The sequence below is a fragment of the Eleutherodactylus coqui genome, chromosome 9, assembly GCF_035609145.1.
Source record: "Eleutherodactylus coqui strain aEleCoq1 chromosome 9, aEleCoq1.hap1, whole genome shotgun sequence".
NCBI classification, from domain to species: Eukaryota; Metazoa; Chordata; class Amphibia; order Anura; family Eleutherodactylidae; genus Eleutherodactylus; species Eleutherodactylus coqui.
The window spans coordinates 124,184,868-124,203,498 of NC_089845.1; the positions used below are offsets into that span (position 1 = coordinate 124,184,868).

The following is an 18,631-nucleotide window of genomic DNA, read 5'->3' on the forward strand; positions in this document are numbered from 1 at the left end:
AGCCTAAGAAGAAAGGACAGCTTATATACAGAAGATGAATTGAAAGTCTTGAACTGAGTTAAGGCTCAATTTACACCTGTGTTTTCCCTCCATTCAGGGTTTCCATTTCTGTTCCGTTTTTGGAGTGGAGAGACGGGAATAAATGTATCCAGGTTTTTTCTCCATTGATTTTAATAGGCGTTTAAAAAACACTAAATAACAGAAACCAAAAACAAAACAGAAGCAAGCCGAAAGCTTTGCTGTTTGCGTAGTTTGCAGCACTATTTCTTCCAATTAACACCAGAAACCAAATACAAGCAAACTGACAGCTTTCCTTCTGCTTCCTGCCTTTTAAAATCACACTGAAACCAATGAGCGGGTTGGGGGTCAGATCCTGTTTAATTCTGTCTCTCGCATCACAGCATGTTCTATTCAGTGCGGAAAATCGCGCGGACGGCTTCCATTGCAGTCAATGGAAGCAGTCCGTCCCGTGATGCTTCCGCAGTGAGCACCGCGAGAATCGGCGTCACAGCCCAGCACTTGCGCGTCAGGCGCTGCACTGCGGATGCACGCCGGCTTGCTGGGCGAGACACTTGCTGCAGATCCGGAGAGGCGAGTATAGGGTCTTTGAGGGGCGCCGAGTCTGATTCCATGAGGCCTTATGCACAAAAAGTATTCATCAGCACATTACTGGTACGAGGAAATGACTTTTCAGACGAACTATTATTTTCCTACTATTCAATACATTAAACAGTTGACGACATTCAGAAATAAAAATAAATAAATACATCTTTATTTCAGCTTAGCAAACACTGGAATCGCTCAGTGCAGTATTAGAGATATACAGTACATGTGGCCAGTAAGGATACACTCAGGTGCGATTGCATACGGGGTTACAGTAAATCTACTATACATGGATGATTTCACGTTCTGGGTAGGAAATCTTACAAGGCAGCAGCAGCCGTCCCCCAAGACATTTCTCACTTATTCAATTCTCCATTGTATGACTATTTTTTGTAAGGGATTAACAAGCATTTACCATTGGAATGTCATAAGACATGATGTGGCGCAGATACTGGCATAAGGCTCTTGGAAATGTTGTATTTGGAACTGGAATTATTCTCTAAAGATAGAATGGCTTATTCTTAAATCAAGTGCAAAGTGAATAAATGCCAGAGTATCTCAAACCAACACATTTTGAAATGTTTACTCCTTCTTGCCATCATCTCGCACCAACGGTATGAGTTGAAGTTCTTTGGAGATTCGTTCTCCAATTTCCTTACTGCTTGCTGCAATCACTCTACAGGACATCAAGTCAAAAGGTCCTCCTGCAAGAAAAGGGATACATTTATGTAAAGCCTTCGAAGTGTTCTTGATTGCTTTGTATCATCAGATTGGACAGACAGTTATCGTCACATTTCAAATAAGCGAAGGTTGACAATTTGGATATGGTGCACCCCGATACCCAGGTATGAATGCAGGACCGCCCCATGGGAGAATAGAGAAGTGTCTATTTTGCTAACATTTGCACATCTGCTTGAGATGCCATTTTGCAGTTACAACGTCTAGGGGCTTGATTTTTTTTCTTAAATCACATTGATTATAATGTAAAAAACAGAAGTGTCTTTCCTGTTTGCTTTCTGTTTTTTGCATAAAAACAACAACACCGCAATCTGTACAATTATGTTTAAAAATACAGAAATCAAAAACAGAATGGAGGTAAGCTGAGCTGAACTAAAGCACTTTAGTTCCCACTGAATTCAATGGAAACTTAAAAAGTTGTCCAGGCAGTGACCCCTGCCGGTGCCCGGGCATAATGGGGTCGGAGCAGAGGCCATTGGCGCTTGTAATTACAGGCGCGGCTCCTCACTGATTTATTGAGAGCTGCGCCTGCAATTATGAGCGCCGGCCCCTGCACGGGGTCAGAGCAGCAGCTTCCGCTCCGACCCGGCTATATCCTAGCTTTGACAGGAGCCGATGCCTGGAAAACCCCTTTAAAAGAAACGTGTCTTTTCTGTTTGGATGTTTTCCTCAAACAGAGCAGCTAAATGGAAAACAAAAGCACAAATGTGAGAGAGCCCTTGGACGGCTTATTCCATGACAAAGACCCCCATGACCAGTAGAGCAGTGGTCTCCAGCGCCCTGTTCAGGTGGTATTTGAATGGAGTGATGGTCAGACATGGACCCTGTGGCTCCATTTAGTGCCTACAGGGCTAACAGATATAGTTGAGTGCCGTATATTAGTTTCCTACAGCGTCTATTAATGTTGCAATGCAAGATAGTTACAAAGGATTACCAAGGGTTGTCTAATAACCCCCTTACACTTTCTTTAACTTGAACTTTATACACATACAAACCTTTTGCATCCAGGACAACCCCTCCAGCCTCCGTAACAATGACTGCTGCAGCTGCCATATCCCAGCAATGGATTCCCATCTCATAATAAGCATCAGCCCCTCCTGAAGCCACCAAGCACATATTTACGGCAGCCGTCCCCACTGCCCTGATCCTAGAAGGTAGAAGCAAAAAGATACAGCTCATCGTTGGATGATCGCTTTATTACATTCTCTCTTGGTGATAGGGTGACCAATATATATATAAAAAGAAAAAAAAACAACAACAACCTCCACCAAAAACAAACGGAATTCTGGTGTGCATTTTTTTTTGTTTACTTTTGGTGAATGCAGATGTCCGGGTCGGATCTCGCTGCGAGAATTCTCACAGCGGGATGCGAGCCGTGCCCCTGCAGTGACCCACGGGCTCACCTCCTCTGGCGTCTTCTCTCTGCTCTGCGATGTGCCGGATGGCTCACAGCCGCAATGCAGAACCGGCACATCAGTGGTGACGTTTCTGTGTGGGCCTCTGCGAGGCTCGCACAGAAATAGGACATGCCGCAATTTGTTTACTGCGCAAATTTTCACGCGGTCAAATCGCAGCTGTCTGCATAGTATTGCATAAACAAATGCAATCCAATGGCCGTGTGCACGGGCGGAAATTCTGTGGGAAATCTCGACGCAGAATTACCAACCGTGTGCATTTACTCAAATAGATCGGACTTTTATGGACGCAGAGTTACTAGAGGGGTTACTACTGGAATACCACAGGGGTTGGTTTTGGGCCCTATTATTTTTAATATGTATTAATGACCTGGTGGAAGGATTGTGCAGTAGAATATCAATATTTGTAGATGATACAAAAGTATGTGAATAAATAAACACAACAGAGGACAGAATGTGGTTGCAAGAGGATCTGGATAAGTGGCAAATGAGGTTTAACACTGATAAATGTAACGTTATGCACACAGGCAGGGAAATACATGTCACCATTAGACACTAAATGGGAAACCACTGGGGAACACTGACATGGAGAAGGACTTGGGGAGTTTAGTGAACTGTAAACTTAACTGGAGGAACCAGTGTCAGGCAGCTGCTGCCCTCTGCCCAACGACGTGCTGATGGCAAACTCACTAAAAAAAGTACAAGCGTGGTCTGGACGCCTTTCTTGAATGTAATATTACATATTATAGTAAATGATATAGTAAGTGATCTAATGAGTTATTCTGATTGCCAGATTTGGAGTTGGGAAGGTTTTTTTTTTCCATAAAAATGAAGAAAAATGGCTACTACCTAATGCATTTTTTTGCCTTCCTCTGAATCAACATTGCAGGATAATACATTGAAGTGGATGGACATGTCTTTAGGCCTTACACACGCTGTGTAACTATGTACATGTGTGACATCATTGAGGCTGCTGACGTCACTTCACATGCACCACAGCTGGAAGTCTGGCGCAGACACGTCGTATCCGCCTGAGCTGGGGACATCCGTCATCGTGGTGAGAGGAAACCTTTACCAGCTTGAAGCGGGGAGAGAACTTGTACAGCTTCAGCATTAGAACTGCCCATAGGATGGTTCTATACTGACATATACATAGAAGTGCATAAAGCGGGATACTTCATGTATGAAACAAGAGTGAAAAAAAGTCTACCTGTAGCCATTATGAGCACATGCTATATTGGGGTTAGCGTCATATGCTAAACGTATCTGACAGACTTCCAGCATTTAATATACCGTAGCATTTAATATACAGTATATACTCGAGTATAAGCAGAGTTCTTCAGCACATTTTTTTGTGCTTAACAAGACGCCCTCGGCTTATACTCGAGTGAAGTAAAAAAAAACAAAAAAAAACCCAATACTCACCTCCGAGCCGGCGTCTGAGTTCCCGGTGTGATGGTCTCCCCGGAAGGAAGCGCTATGATTGGATCAAGCGCCCGGCAATCACAGCCAGCGCTCGATCATTCACAGCCATTCAGTGAATGAAATCACTGAATGGCTGTGATTGGCTGGCGCTCGATCCAGTCACAGTGCTAACTTACACAGCACTGATGGCGGGGGAATTCAAAGAGCAGCAGGGGGATGACAGCAGGAAGAAGTCTCAAGCAGCTTGCCGCACCGCCAGGGAGACCATCACGTCCGAAGACATAGATAACGGCTGGGTGGGGAGTATTGCGTTCTTTTTTTTCCACCTAGCATATTCGAGTATAGCAAAGCTTATACTCGAGTCAATAAGTTTTACCAGTTTTTTTGTGGTAAAACTTATTGACTCGGCTTATACTTGGGTCGGCTAATACTCAAGAATATACGGTATTTGCCCTTTAATTCTGCATTGATCCCATGCTGTTGGCCATCTGGACTCCCATCGTGACTATCGTCCTAGGCAGCACAATGTTCTGTTGGCTCATGGGCATGTGACCGCACAGAAGGTGCTGGTTATAACTATGACCTCAGTATACACAACATGCCATCACACTAGATGCAGGAAGGAGACTGTTCTGTATGTACTAGTAATTATTAGGAAATTATAGTACCAGTGTTTCTGGTGGCGCAATGCACCAAACAGCTCTGCTATGTAGCTTTTGCATATGAGCTGTATGTGATTTACAAACTTCAGCTGGTGGCTGAGGCGACATCGCGGCTTGTCGCTGTATTATATAAGCTGCATTAGCTTTACGGCAACGCTGAACCCTCTGTGGTGACATGTTTGCACGACAGCGATGGTTTGTTTCAATACTAGACAATGGCTGACAATTAGATGAAGGCTGGACTGGTGTTGGCGGCATTAGCATTTGAGATGACATGATATCATGTTCAGGAGATGTGAAGGACTATGCTTCAATGTTGTTGGTCAATATGCACCGCCAGCTATGTATGTGGACATTTGTGAGATGTCATTTATTGGAGTCTCCACATGGGGGTGCAGCTGTCTCGCAACATACAAACTGCCAGACTGAGTACTGGTGTATACAAAGCAACTGAGGCCCACGGGGGTTTGTGGGGGATGTAGTCCGCTCATAACCCCTCATTCAGTGCACAAGAAAAATAGGACGTGATGAAATCACCGCCATGTGATTAGGGGGTGGAGCCAAGACGGTAACTGGCATTCACAGGTGGTGTCATGCTCTGCAGTTAACTCACACACGAATTGACAGACAGGTGGTCGTTAGCACTTTGATAACACAAGGAAGTAAAAGATAAAGCAAGTCCAATCACAAAAGGTGTGATTAGTTTTCCTGAAAAGTCTTTGGTATCGATATATGAAAAAGGTAATCACCCGTGGATTGGAATACACAGCAGCCTCTCCATGTTAGACAGAACTATTTTAATAATCTCAGGGTTACGATTTGACCCCAGTTCTGTGATAATCATGGACTTTGTTATATCTGAAAAATATGAAAACACAGTTAAAAACATTTAAAAATATTAGGGTGTGTTCACACACGGGTGACTGCTGCAGGATATCCACAGCAGAGCATCCAACTTTGCAGCAGCTTTCACCTTTTCAATTGAAGGGGTGAAATCTGCATCAAAATGATCACCAAATAGTGCAGATTTTAATGCAGATTTGCTGCAAAATTCATCCCTTGAAGTAAAGGGTGAAATCGGCACCAAAACTTCTGCAGACAGTCACGGGTATTAACCCTTAAAGGGAACCTTTCACCATCTGCAGCACCATAACCTGTAGGTTGAGTGATGTAGCTTTTACACTCACCAGCTCCCTTGATCCCACGGGGTCCCCCGATGAAGTCCGTGCGCCGTATGAAAGTTTAACTCTCCAATATCTTAGTTTTTGAAGCTGTACGGTCGGTGACAGGGATCCCAGCCTACCAAGATTAGAGCTACACAAAAGTTTGGCGCACCACTACCTGATTTTTAACTATCTGGCTAGAGCTAAAATTGTACAATGAGCTGGATGAGATCGAGGACTACAGCCGTCACTCGATAAAAAAAAAAATCTCCTGCTGGCAGTTTAGACACAATTTCAGAAAACCATGGCAAAAACGGCACAGAGAGGAGTCAATATCTAGCTAAGCATATTGTACAGAAGTTCTTACCTTTCTGCCCCGAGACTTGCAGTTTCTGACCATTGCAGTATGCCCCCTTTCCCTTTCTGCCAGTGTACATCTTATCCTCTACACAGCTGTATACAACACCAAATTCAACCTAGGGGGAGTAATCACAAAATCATGTCATTCTTGGTCTTCAGTAGACTCCCTCTATGGTGACTGCAACAAAACTATTTACTAAGGCACATTTACACGGGAAGTGCAATATTAGTCCAAGAAACTCGTATTGCAAAATCGCGATTGCAAACCCGTGATTTTTTGCAAGTGTGATGCGTTTTGCGAGAAAATTGCATCACTGCACTTGCGATATTTACTCGTGTGAGAATTACCTATTATTCCCAATAGAAGCAAAAGCTCATTCAAACACACTCATGTACATGTGAGCGTAATGCAATTATTTTCCAGCTCCTATAGGGAATCGTCCAAAAATAGGACATGCTGCAATTTTTCTCTCACATTGCTTCTTCTCACAGCGTGGCATAAGAAAAATCGCACATGTCAATGCACCCATTAAAAGCATGGCTTCTTTTCCCATGCATCTCGCAACGCACAGAAATCATGCGGGAAAATTGTCCGTGTAAACGCATCTTAAAACTAGCTTTCACTACCCGCTGATTGATTATAGCAGTCACATACAGTTATGCCGGGTTCACACAAACGTATCTGCATTGTGTATTATACGCTCGTAATATGTGGTGATTGGCGTCAATAAAAGTACATTGATTCATTGTTCGACTCGCATTACTACTGTATGTGGCAGATTGCTGTGTGCGCACTCGCCCATACAGATCTATAGGAGAACGCGTGCATGGCAAGTTGATAAGTGTCATATTTTCGTGCGGGCTTCTGCGGCAGACACCGCAGGGGTGAGGGAGCAGGCGAGTATAACAAATACATCACCCGGCTCCCTGTCACCTCACCTAACAGTGTTGTAACTTAGTTAATGGTGCTTTAGGCAGGTGACCGCTTCCCTTTAATGTGCTAACTTATGTAAAGATCTGATACTTCAGCTACAGGTCCGTAGTAGCCAAAACGACATACAGAAAATGGTGTGCTGTCTAGGGGCACTGGAAGAATACAGTTTACGAGTCTGCTGTTTTCACAAGACCCCTTTTCTTGCCCCCTAGGGTGGTGAATGACAAACAACTGTGTGTGGGAACCTATACCCCACCAGCCAATGAGCTGCGCTGCTCTAAACCACAAATTAAAGGTTTTAAGTCTAAATTTATATATAAATTTCAACCTTCTGAAGAGATTTACTAATGACAGGTCTGATGCACGTTATTTATAAACATTAGTCAGCGCTTCAGAACACGGTAAAATAAATTACCAGTGAAAGCTCTTCAGTGCTAAATGTAGGGCTTCGTGGGAAGACAAGAAAATACAACAACAGACACAATGTGTTACACAGTATTTTCTTCTTCCCATTTCTTGCTGTATCTTCAGGCAACACAACTACTGCAGCTCTCTTGGTGCACGGTGAGATTAAAAGGTTCACAATTGCATTAAAGTTCCCAATTAAATGAACATTATGTTCATCTGATTGGCAAGGCCAGACTTGTATCATGAATTGTCACCTATCAAATTAATTTACTCAGAATTTGGTTTCAAATTGGCATATTTGTTACCGTTGTACGTTTTGCCAATCAGCAGTGATTAACACAAACGAGGCATCTGCAAACAGCGGATTAAAATCCCTAACGTATAGCCAGCATTTTGCCTGTTCCGCATGCTGCTGGGAATTGGTTTGTACCTGCCCATGTACCCCTCTGTATTAGGAAGGCCCAATGTTCATGGGCAGATCCGATTGCGGGGTAGATCCGTCAGGGGCTTCATCACCGGCTCCCTACACCCATCTCCAGATAACCCCTTTAAATTACTAAGCCAACCCACCTGCTTGTTCACTGCAAAACCAATTGATACAGCCACAAAGGGAAACCTGGATAAACAAGAAAAAAAGAAAAAAAAATATCACACAAACAGCTTCACCATGCTTACAGCTGCACATAATTATATATATATATATATATTATCTGTACAATACAAACCACTTAGGAGTATAGAACAACCCACAACATACCGAGGGAGTTGAAATAGTTCAATTAGCACCCCCCATCCTACTCCCGCAGACAACAGTCAGTAGAACTATTTGTAAATGGCCTACTGCTGGGGGCACTGCAGGAGGAGCAATAGAGTGAGGAGGTGGCCACCTAGCAGAGCCTACCTGGTCCGGAGCGGTCCCTAAACTGCCAGTTGCTAGATGTGGTGAAGAGCACATCAGAAGAACCACTGGTCTCAGTAGGTTGCAGGGAAATGTGCAGGAAGGAAGAGGAAGGTGGGAGGCAATAATGTAGCTGATGCTAGGCGCAATCAAGAAGGGCATGCGAAAAGGCAGAACGTCCTCCCCTTTCCAGAAACAGGCTATGATTGGCCTATGGCGGTAGCGAAGCAGGTGCTGCCTGAACTGCCACGGCTAGGCCAAAGCCGAGGCCCATAGTAGTGAAGGAGCCCATAGCTAGAAAAGCAGGCTGCAACAGTGTGCCGCGAGTCCCTCGCCGGCACGGTGCTGTGAGGATGATCCCGCACTACGATAGTGTACACAGGACAATAGAGAGGGGAAGGCTAAGAGAGCAGAGGGTAAAGTGAGTGTTCATGCCAATGGTGGTGGTGATAGGACAGGATACTTATCTGGCGGAGAAAACACTCACCTTTCCACCATGGGTTGGAGGCCTACAGGACCCTAGCAGTGCGCGCCCCTGTGCGCGACTGCCATTGGATAGAAAGCGAGTGCTGTGATAAGGCACTACTGTAGTTGGTGGGTCAGGGCCAAACAGAAATTGACCACCTTGTCTTCTGAGGGTCGGGCTGACAACAGACTGGTTAGCTGCAGTCCGTTTGCCCTCCTCGGCGGGGTAACAGGGAGAATTCAGTGCCAGCCCTGCATTTCCAAAGCTGGATGCGTAACAGTTGAAGATTGGTGGATTGAAGATATCTGCCTCATATGGACATTAGGCTAAAACTGATTAGCTTGGGGTCCACCTTCTTGTGGCAATAGCTATACCCCATTGTCTAAGCGGTGTCCCCCAATGCAACGGACAGATATAAAAAAAAAGTTATTCCCTATCCACAGAATAGGGGATAACTGTCTGAATAGTGGAGGTCCAACTACCAAGCCCACGCACTACCACTGCATTCTTTTCAATGGATCTGATGGAAATAAGAGTACAAATGCTTGGCTATCACTAGCAGCCCCACTGAAATGAATGAAGTATCAATGGTCATCACGCTATTTGTTCGGTGACTCTCAGGATCCTAAATGCTGTGCTCAGGGTCCCCGCTGATCAGCTGACCACCGGATGGACATAGGGGCGCCCATCTCTTTTTCATATACATTTCAGATTCCTAAAACTGTGCTGAATCCACAAATTTACCTGTGAACAAAATTAGTTGTGCCGTCAATGGGATCGATAATCCATGTAGGGTTCTCTGTCAAAGTACTTTCCTGACCGGCAGCCACAGACTCCTCACCAATAAAGCTGGAACAGATAAAATGGAACATTTTAGCCACTTTTCCTGTAATATAAATTGACGGAGGAAGATTCCCACCGGACATGTCCTTTTTTCTATTACAGTTATGTTAAAGTATATATCATATATATCCAGAGCAGGTTTATATAGCAAAAGTTTAAAGATATTTCGCCATGCGAATTAAAGCGACAGTCGTCCAATCCTAGATAAACAAAGATGGCCGCACCGCTTCTCTGACTACCACATGTGCATTGGTAGGCTAAGACACCACATGCTAATCTGAGTGGCCAGTGCTATTCACATAGACAGCACTGACCAATCAAAGCAGTGTGTAATGTCTTAGAATGATGTACATCAGGTAGTCAGAGGAGGAGTTGGTCCATCTTTGTTTATCCAGGACCGCAGGAGGGTCGCTTCATGTCCTGCCACATACGGAAATCCCCGCAGCCCATTGGCAGCTTGACGCAAATCTAGACTTCTCAAAAGAAATGACAGACAAGTAGATTATACAGAACTGCGGGTGGAAGTCATCACTGGCTGTAAGCTAGAATTGTGATAGAGATTTGGGTCAATTTAGGTCAAATTTTAGCATATATCAGTTTCCGACAAAAAAACATCAGCTGAATTTCACACACCTTCCCCCCTACCTTTTTTTGCGACGTGCTCGGCGTTTTTTTTTTTTTAAAGTGGACTGGGATTATCAGCTTGGGTCCTTCAGTGACCTGATAAAATTAGAACAAATTTACGCCACTTGATAGCTGCTGCAGATTCGCTTTTCTGGCGCACTGATTAGACAAAAATGCATCAAATTTACAAATTTGGCCCATGTTACTGCAGCACACGGCTACTAAAAACATTGAACCAAGATCGCTAGTCTCAACGAAGTTTCCCACTGTATACGTTACGAGTCATGCAGCCAATGTCAGGTCCGGTAATTTTTTTTTTATTTATTTTTTTATTCATTCCAGGGTGGAGGGGGGATAGGTTATTTATTATTGAATCACTGAACAGTACTGAGCTGCTCTCAAGCCATGTGAGCAATGAACGTAACGTCACATGTCCTTCAGATAACTGATCGGCAGGAGTCACAATCAGGGGACCTCCACCAATCTGATGGCTGATCCCGAGGATAGGTCAGCAGTATTTTAATCCTGGAAAATTCCTTTAATGTGACCACCACCAGCCAACCATCTAAAGGGTACGGTGGTGTCCTGACTTTTCCTCAAAGGCAGATGTGGATGGAGGAGAGGGCATGCTGACTGAATACGGACACACTGGATTAAAATGGCGTTTACAGTCGTACGTATTTCACAAGCATTTAATAAGAAAAATGCATCAAAATAGTCTACAGACGTCTATGACAGCATAAATATCCCATAATTAGAGATGAGCAAGCATACTCGCTAAGGGCAATTACTCAATCGAGCATTGCCCTTAGCGAGTACCTGCCCGCTCGGAAGCAAAGTTTCGGCTGCCAGCAGCAGGCGGGGAGTGGCTGGGGAGAGCGGGGAGGAACGTAGGGGAGATCTCGTTCAAGTAATACTCGCTCAAGTAATTGTCCTTAGCGAGTATGCTCGCTCATCTCTACCCATAATGAATATGGAGGTTACAAGTGTATTCAATACTTTTTTTTAATGCATGTTGCCAGGAGACACTGTGTTTAAAAAAAAAAAAAAGTAACATCAAATGGATTGTTTTTTTGCAAACATCAAACTACGCACCACATACAATGAGTTTTTCACAAAACTTTGCATGTGCAGCAGATCGATATCGGCATGGAGGATCCTCAGCTAAACGTGGGCATTGAACAGCATGTAAAATCACTTTTTCGCTCACACTTACGAATACGGATTGCATATTCCATGTGGGGAGGAAAAACAGCAGCATGCTCTATTCTGCCGCAGATTCCGCATGGATGGTCAAGTCAATGGAGGCCGTCTGACCCACAGCCCGTACGCAATTAACACTGCGTATGGGCAGCGCGTACCCACGTCTTCGCTAAGCGAGGGAAATACAGACCTTGAAAAAGAAAGAAAAGGTACTGCGCATTTACCGACAGCGAACTGCCATGGTCATCCGCAATACAAGGAAAGACAATACATAGGTTAGCTGGCCGGGCTCACAGCTAGATCCAGTCCGCCCGTGTGAGCCAAGTCTTAGTCAAGCCTTATAGGAATTTGTGAATAAAAACAACTAAATATATTCATAAACATGGGGCACATTTTACAGCTACACTTCAGATATCTGCTGAGCTTATCACACATAACAATTCACACACAATCCCAGAACAGTACAATAAGGCCTCATGTCCACGGCAAAATAACATTTAAAATCCGCAGCGTTTCTCCTGCACACGTGATCCGCGCCCGATAGGGATGCATTGGACACCCGCAGGTAATTAAATAACCTGCGGATGTCATTTTCCCCTGAGGCGCGGATTGCATGTGCGGGAAAACACCCGCGGCATGCTCTATTTTATATGGCCTTGCCTGTGATTTGGATATTTCTCTTTGATTGATGAAATAATCATCTCTTCCACCTTCTGATCCGTAGCGGTCACCAGATCCGCCGGCGAGCTCTTCAGCATCACGGACACGTCCTCTTTCAGGGCTTCGCGTATCACCTGCAATCAGTTTAGAAGATCATAATAGTTTACACGGTTGGATACTTTTTAGGACTATCAGCGTTATCTAAAAGTCATTGATGTGACCAAAATGCTGCATAATTCAGAAATATTTAGGCGATTGACAAAGATAAGCTTTTAAATTGTGATCAAAGGTAGAACAAATGAAATCTTTCCCGTTCACAATCTTCTGAGGGGGGAAGATGCCAATGATTGTATACCTGATGGAGGAGCAGTCTAACAAATGAATAAGCTATACTCTGAACATGTCCACGTTGGGCAACCCTGTCCCCTAAGTTCCATTAGCCCCAATGTGAAGAGATACATAATGTCCTATGGTGGCCATTTCCCTGGTAGAAGATGAGTGTTAGACAGCCCATACACATCAGATAGGGGTCTGCCAGAAGCTCGGCCAAGCATGCTTATGTTCTGGATGTAGAGAGGAGGGGAAAGCCATTGCCAGCGCCTTTAGCAGTAGCTTATCTCCCGGAAAACAAAAAGATGGGACAATCCAACAGGCCAATCCTCATCTCCCCTGACGTCTGCCTATACACATTACATTATACATCTAACGTACGGTCACCCTCAGGGACGTTTCACACAGATGGGATATTTTTGCAACACCACTGGAGAATTTTTTCGCCATGCCAAAAATTCCGCATCAGATTCCAAATGTCCAACGTGCCCTGGAGACCAGCGATCTCTATGACATACAGCTGCCCACTCCCGATTGGGACACTGTCACTGCAAACGCCTTGTGATTTAGCTTGAAAAAGGGTCGCTGACTCAAAACGTTGAATTTTCTGGAGTTACACAATAAAAAAATATATATATATACATTTTTTTGCATAACTATTTTTCGTGTCCTCACTCTTTCTATGCAATATAAAATCATTGACAGTGTGGCTTACAGCTGTGCACCACATTCACACTTCATCTGGGGTTGTGCTACTTAAGGCCCAACGCACACGGGTGTATTTGCATTGCGGAATCCAGAGCGGGTATCCGCCTTGTATTCCACAGCAAATACTACCTATAAATATGCTATAGAAAAATTACTTTTTTATGTCCATCACCGGAAATCAATCACAATTTTACACTCGCAGAGTGAAAATCGCAGCATGTTCTATTTCAGCGCAGATTCCGTACGGTCAGCTTTCATTGAAGTCAATGGAAGTCGTCCGATCCACAGAATCCACGTCATTGCCAAACGAAGGCGCGGTATTACGTGTACTGCGCATCAGCAGGCACATCCACATACAGATAAGAAGAAATCCGGACAGGCACACAGGGGTCACAGGGTCAGATCCCGCATGTGGAATCCAATCCGGCAGTGCGCATTCGGCCTTACTCTTCTATAACATGCGGATTTTGACACGGAACTGAAAATAGCTGAGTTCTGCATCAAAATGCACATTTAGACTTGCAGATTTTAGTTGTGTTGTGGAAATATTCCACCCGTGAGAGAGGCTTTTATTGAGAAAAACGCCTTGTTTTTAAATGGCGCTTTTCCTCAATTTTGCAGATTTTTTGGGGTTCATGGCGTTTTTTCAAAGGACACAGGGGGCTTTGGGTCTGGCAATTTGTCTGCAATTTTCCCACTGGCTTCTCTAAAGAAAACATCAAAGAAATTAAAAAGAAGCCGCAAAATAAAAGGCAGTAAAACAACGCAGACATAATTCAAAAACAGATGCAAGTTCTCTGGCTTTTCTTTCCTCATACAAAAAAGTCAAAAAATAAAAGGACTGTCTGAAGGAAACCTAAAAGGAACAGTACCAAAATGTAAAGTTACCCCCTGCGTAGGGAATGACTTTGCGATCGGTGAGGATCTGACCGCTGGAACCCCCAGTGATGCCTAGAACAGGGCTGTGGACGGTTTCTACATGAATGAAGCAGAAGTCGCACATGCGCATCTCCGCTCCAATCATTTCAAAGGCAGTGCCAGACATGGCGAAGTACGAGAGCTCAGTAATCCCCAGCACCAGCACTGAAATGAATGGAGCCGCAAATGCAACCACCACTTCATTCATACAAGGACTGTTGGGACTTCAAGATAATGGATTGCCAACAGGGGCTTACAGTCAGATAACTGCGGCGGATTTTAGCAGATCCACACGAGGATTATTGATATTCAATACAACTTTTCCTACTTATTTTCAATCGGTATTTTAGCACGGTGCCAGCAATCTGAATGGAAAACGGTTGTGGCATGTGAACGGGATTGTGGAAACCTCATTCCCATGTATGGGCGGCTCATTGACGGATCTGACATAGCATCCTTGTAAGGGACACTTCATCGCAAATTTTCATGCAAAATTGACGTCGATTTAAGCCATTTTCATCAAAATCAGCATGAAGCCGCCGTGCAGATGTTGGTGCGGAATGTACAAGTCTTGTGGTGAAAAGGTCCCACCCGTGTGAGCGGTACCTAAAGCTGCTCCGGGACCTGTGAAGTGATTGTTCATCTTCAACCTTCCTGCTTGCATATGGCTGAACTTTATATGGAAGGGGTATGAAGACGCGTAGTGGAGATACTGCAGAATGTACTTAGATAACAATCCCGAGCGTTCTACGATAGCAGCAGTGAGGAGGAGACTTCAAGAAATCTGGGCTACATGCTGCAGGAAGAAAAAGGAATCTGCAGCACAAACGGACTTGCGGTGAAGAGAATTTATGCTATGAATGTTCAGAGCCGATTTCCCCTCTTTCAATGAGAGGGCGATATCTGTCGCAGATTCCCATGATGCTCCAAGTTCAGGTCAGGAAACCCGCAGTCAATCCAGGATACACGTCTGTATTAAAGATACATAAATGCATCTGGAATATGCTGCGAAATCAGACCCGGCGCCCCCCAGAGACCCTATACTCGCCTCTCCAGATCAGCCGCAAGTGTCTCGCCCGTGAGCCTGCATGCATGCGCAGTGCATGCCGACCGTCGCTGGGCTGTGACGTGGATTCTCGCGGTACTGCCGCAATGCTCACTGTGGAAGTATCACGGGACAGACGGACAGCTTCTATTGACTGCAATGGAAACCGTCCGTGCGATTTTCCACACAGAATAGAACATGCTGCAATCCCCCCCCATGAGCGGAATATCGCAGTTGATTTCTGCTCGTGGGCAGGGGAGAATCATTTACCACAGCATGTCTATGGACGGACATTTCTGCGGAATTCGCGGCGGGTGTCTGATCGTGAATTCCGCAGCAATTATCCGTCTGTGGGCATTCGGGCCTGAGGGTTTAGAATCCACAGCATTTTGCAAAAACACTGCAGATTTGTTGCCAAAAATGTTCCGCTCCATGTGCGGGAGACTTGAGAAATCTCCTCCACACGGATTGTACCGTAAATTCTGCAGAATTTCCACACCTGGGTGGATATTTCGCAGCATTTACACTGTGTGTGAAGATACCCTTAGGCCCCCTGTCAACGGGTGTCGCGGTATCCGGCGGCGGATCTCCGCCGTCACCCGGGAGCAGGAGCCGCAGGCAAATCTCCGTGGGTCAGCCTATCTGACAGATAGGCTGACTGCGGAGAATCGCAGCAATTCACAGCATGCTGCGAATTGCCGGCTGCGAGCGGAGAATCTCTAGGATTCTCTGCTTATGGACAGGGGTGCTGCGCTTTCCATAGCAAAGCTCTGGAAAGCTTCAGACTGCGTGATCCGCAGGGGGGCCTTACTGTGGATTTTGGTACGAATCTACAACATAATCCGCAGCTGATCTTCTACTGAGGACAATCCACTGTGTGGCCGTAGCCAAAGATTTCCCACCCCTATGGCACAGGCAGTCAGAAGCCCTAGGAAGATACATCCACACAAAGTACATTGCGGTGCTGATCCGCATTCTAACATGTTACACAGCCATTTAATATCTTCAATACATACCGCTCCGGCTTCTTTTGCTACTTGGACAGCAAACTCCATAGCTTCTCGCCACTGATGAGCCATTATAACCTAGGGGGGGGGGGGAATAAAAAAAAAAAAAAAAGCTTTAAATACTATTTCCATACTGATCCTGTTCAGTGTTAATCACAGAGGCGGCAATAACCGTTAATTATGCAAATTAATTACACCTATTCCATCAGTGCAAAAACATCATGCTGAAGGAGAATCTGTAACGTCCCCAACGTGGCCAGCTGCAGGCGTTACAGGGTAGTGACAATCGGATTAGCGCGGTCCGTCACGCGACGTTTTTGAAAACTTACATTCCAAAGTTTGTAGCGGGGGAGAGCCGAGTCCTGTGCAACTCATCACTATATCCCCAGCTCCCCCTCCACTGACTGAGGGGCCTGTCTGTAGGACAGCGCACACGGCCTGTCAATGCCGACCTGTTAGTCAGGGGGAGGCGGGAAGAGCAGCGACTATACCAATATCATTGAGCAGCACCAAACTCATCTGCAGTTAGCTGCAAACTTCAAAATAAAAGTTTTCAAAAACTTCTGTAGATTTTAGTCACGGGGAATCCCGCGGCCCGATCATCCCATAGGAACATTCCTTCATCTGATCACCGGCGCACGTGGAAGTGGCAGCGATCAGTCGCTGATTAAGCAAACGCTCATTCGCCGGGTGATCCCATCTGTTATGCGGCATCAGAAAACATTGTGCCTGCAGGACTAAGACGCAATACGGACGGCGCGATACGCTTCCAGCGCGGTCTGTACGGACGGCGGAGTTGGAAAGCAGTGGGGATCCTGGAGAACCCCTTTAAAAGGAAGTCTGTCACCTGCAGGTTTTTTTTTTTGCGCTCGCATATTACGCAATTCTGACACGCAGGGGCACTATGTATGGCAACATAACCGATGACCTGCGAATTAACCGCTAACGCACGGGCGTACAGAGCACCTGTAATACGCGGTAAACATACCCCCGTGTGACCCCGGCCATACACAATATAATTGCGTTTATTACGCACCTATAGAGAACTACACGGCTCTATCGCGCCTAATACGCTGTAAAATACAGCATGCTGCGGCCTTTTTTTATGCCAGCGTTATACGCAATTAAAACCGCTAGCGTGCGTGCGCCAGCGAAAGTCAATGTATTTTCATCAACCCCATTCACCGTGTAATACGTGATGGAATTACGCTCGCGTGTATCAGGACTAGTCTCACAAGCGAGCGCGGTATCGGGCGGTGACACTCGGCTTGGTATCGCGCTCGCCGGTGTGGGAGGTACCCACGGGTGCGTCAAAACCACCTCTAATCACTTCCGAAAGCCACGCCGGAGAATCGGCCAGCGTGTCTCACCGTTGTCACCCCGTGCGCTGCGTTTCACAGCCCGCTTTCGAGGAATGTGAGAAGATCGGACGCGCAGGACGCACCGCTCATGTATATGACTCCATTCAAAAGAACGGGGTTAATATTTGCGAGTCTCACAACGCACACATCTCACGCGGTTTTCTCAACTGTGTGAAAGCAGCCCAAGAGCAAAAACCGAACTTCAGGTACGTTTATATTAATCGCCATGGATGCCAAATGAAGTAATATTGTCCGCCACGTGTGCAGCGCAGCCAATCACAGGGCGGCGAGGAAACGCTAAAAGCGGTATAGATTGTGCGGTGCGACAACCGCGTGCAACAATACGAAAAACCTCAATAGGAGATACAAGAGAGCATCGGAGGCGATGAAGACGCCCAGCGACCACTAGAGAGGGGGGCGCTGCAGAGCTGAGGGGAGTTCCAGCACTGCTATAGTGTGCGACTACTTATAGGACTCAGTCCAAGTCCCGGTAACCCGGACTCCTGCATCGCTCTATGTCAGACACTGCATCACCACTACAGCCTCCATTGCTACAGCGTTACGAACTTGCCTCAGTCTCTGCGCTGCTTCAGCCCGGTAGCAGGAAGTAGAGTGCGCCTCACAGACACTGCCGGCCGCCTGATAGAGTGCGCATGCGCAGACACTGCCGGCCTCCTGCGAGAACACGCATGCGCAGACAGCTGGATTCCCTCTTCCCGCCCAGATTCTGTCATCGTCGTCGCGAGCCGCTCTGGTAGGAATGGCTGTCCATATTTACCTCACGTGAGGCGGGGGAGTAATGGCAGACTACAGGGCGGTAATATGTGAAAACCTAGAAATGGTGGAAGTCAAAAATGTCA

The 18,631-nt window shown here is 45.7% G+C and overlaps 1 protein-coding gene across 1 annotated transcript; it reads right to left on the bottom strand.

The window, feature by feature from the left end:
- Nucleotides 1-750: 750 nt before the first annotated feature.
- On the bottom strand, nucleotides 751-18,406 carry IMPA1 (inositol monophosphatase 1). Its single transcript, XM_066578456.1, has 9 exons — nucleotides 18,343-18,406; nucleotides 16,420-16,488; nucleotides 12,403-12,536; nucleotides 9,817-9,921; nucleotides 8,279-8,324; nucleotides 6,374-6,482; nucleotides 5,593-5,701; nucleotides 2,337-2,488; nucleotides 751-1,307 (listed from the first exon to the last, which is right to left on the bottom strand). Exons 2-9 carry the CDS (start codon nucleotides 16,480-16,482, stop codon nucleotides 1,186-1,188), a joined length of 840 nt encoding a protein of 279 aa, XP_066434553.1. The 5' UTR covers nucleotides 16,483-16,488; nucleotides 18,343-18,406; the 3' UTR covers nucleotides 751-1,185.
- Nucleotides 18,407-18,631: the final 225 nt, after the last annotated feature.

Bases quoted from the DNA above. Each gene is read 5' to 3' on its own strand.
- IMPA1 (XM_066578456.1), bottom strand. From the start codon at position 16,482: ATGGCTCATCAGTGGCGAGAAGCTATGGAGTTTGCTGTCCAAGTAGCA. The intron at 9,922-12,402 runs GCAAGGCCATAT...TATCTGTTCCAG, and splicing joins GAGAAATATCCAAATCACAG to CTTTATTGGTGAGGAGTCTG. The intron at 1,308-2,336 runs GTTTGTATGTGT...CTTTTCTTGCAG, and splicing joins GGTTGTCCTGGATGCAAAAG to GAGGACCTTTTGACTTGATG.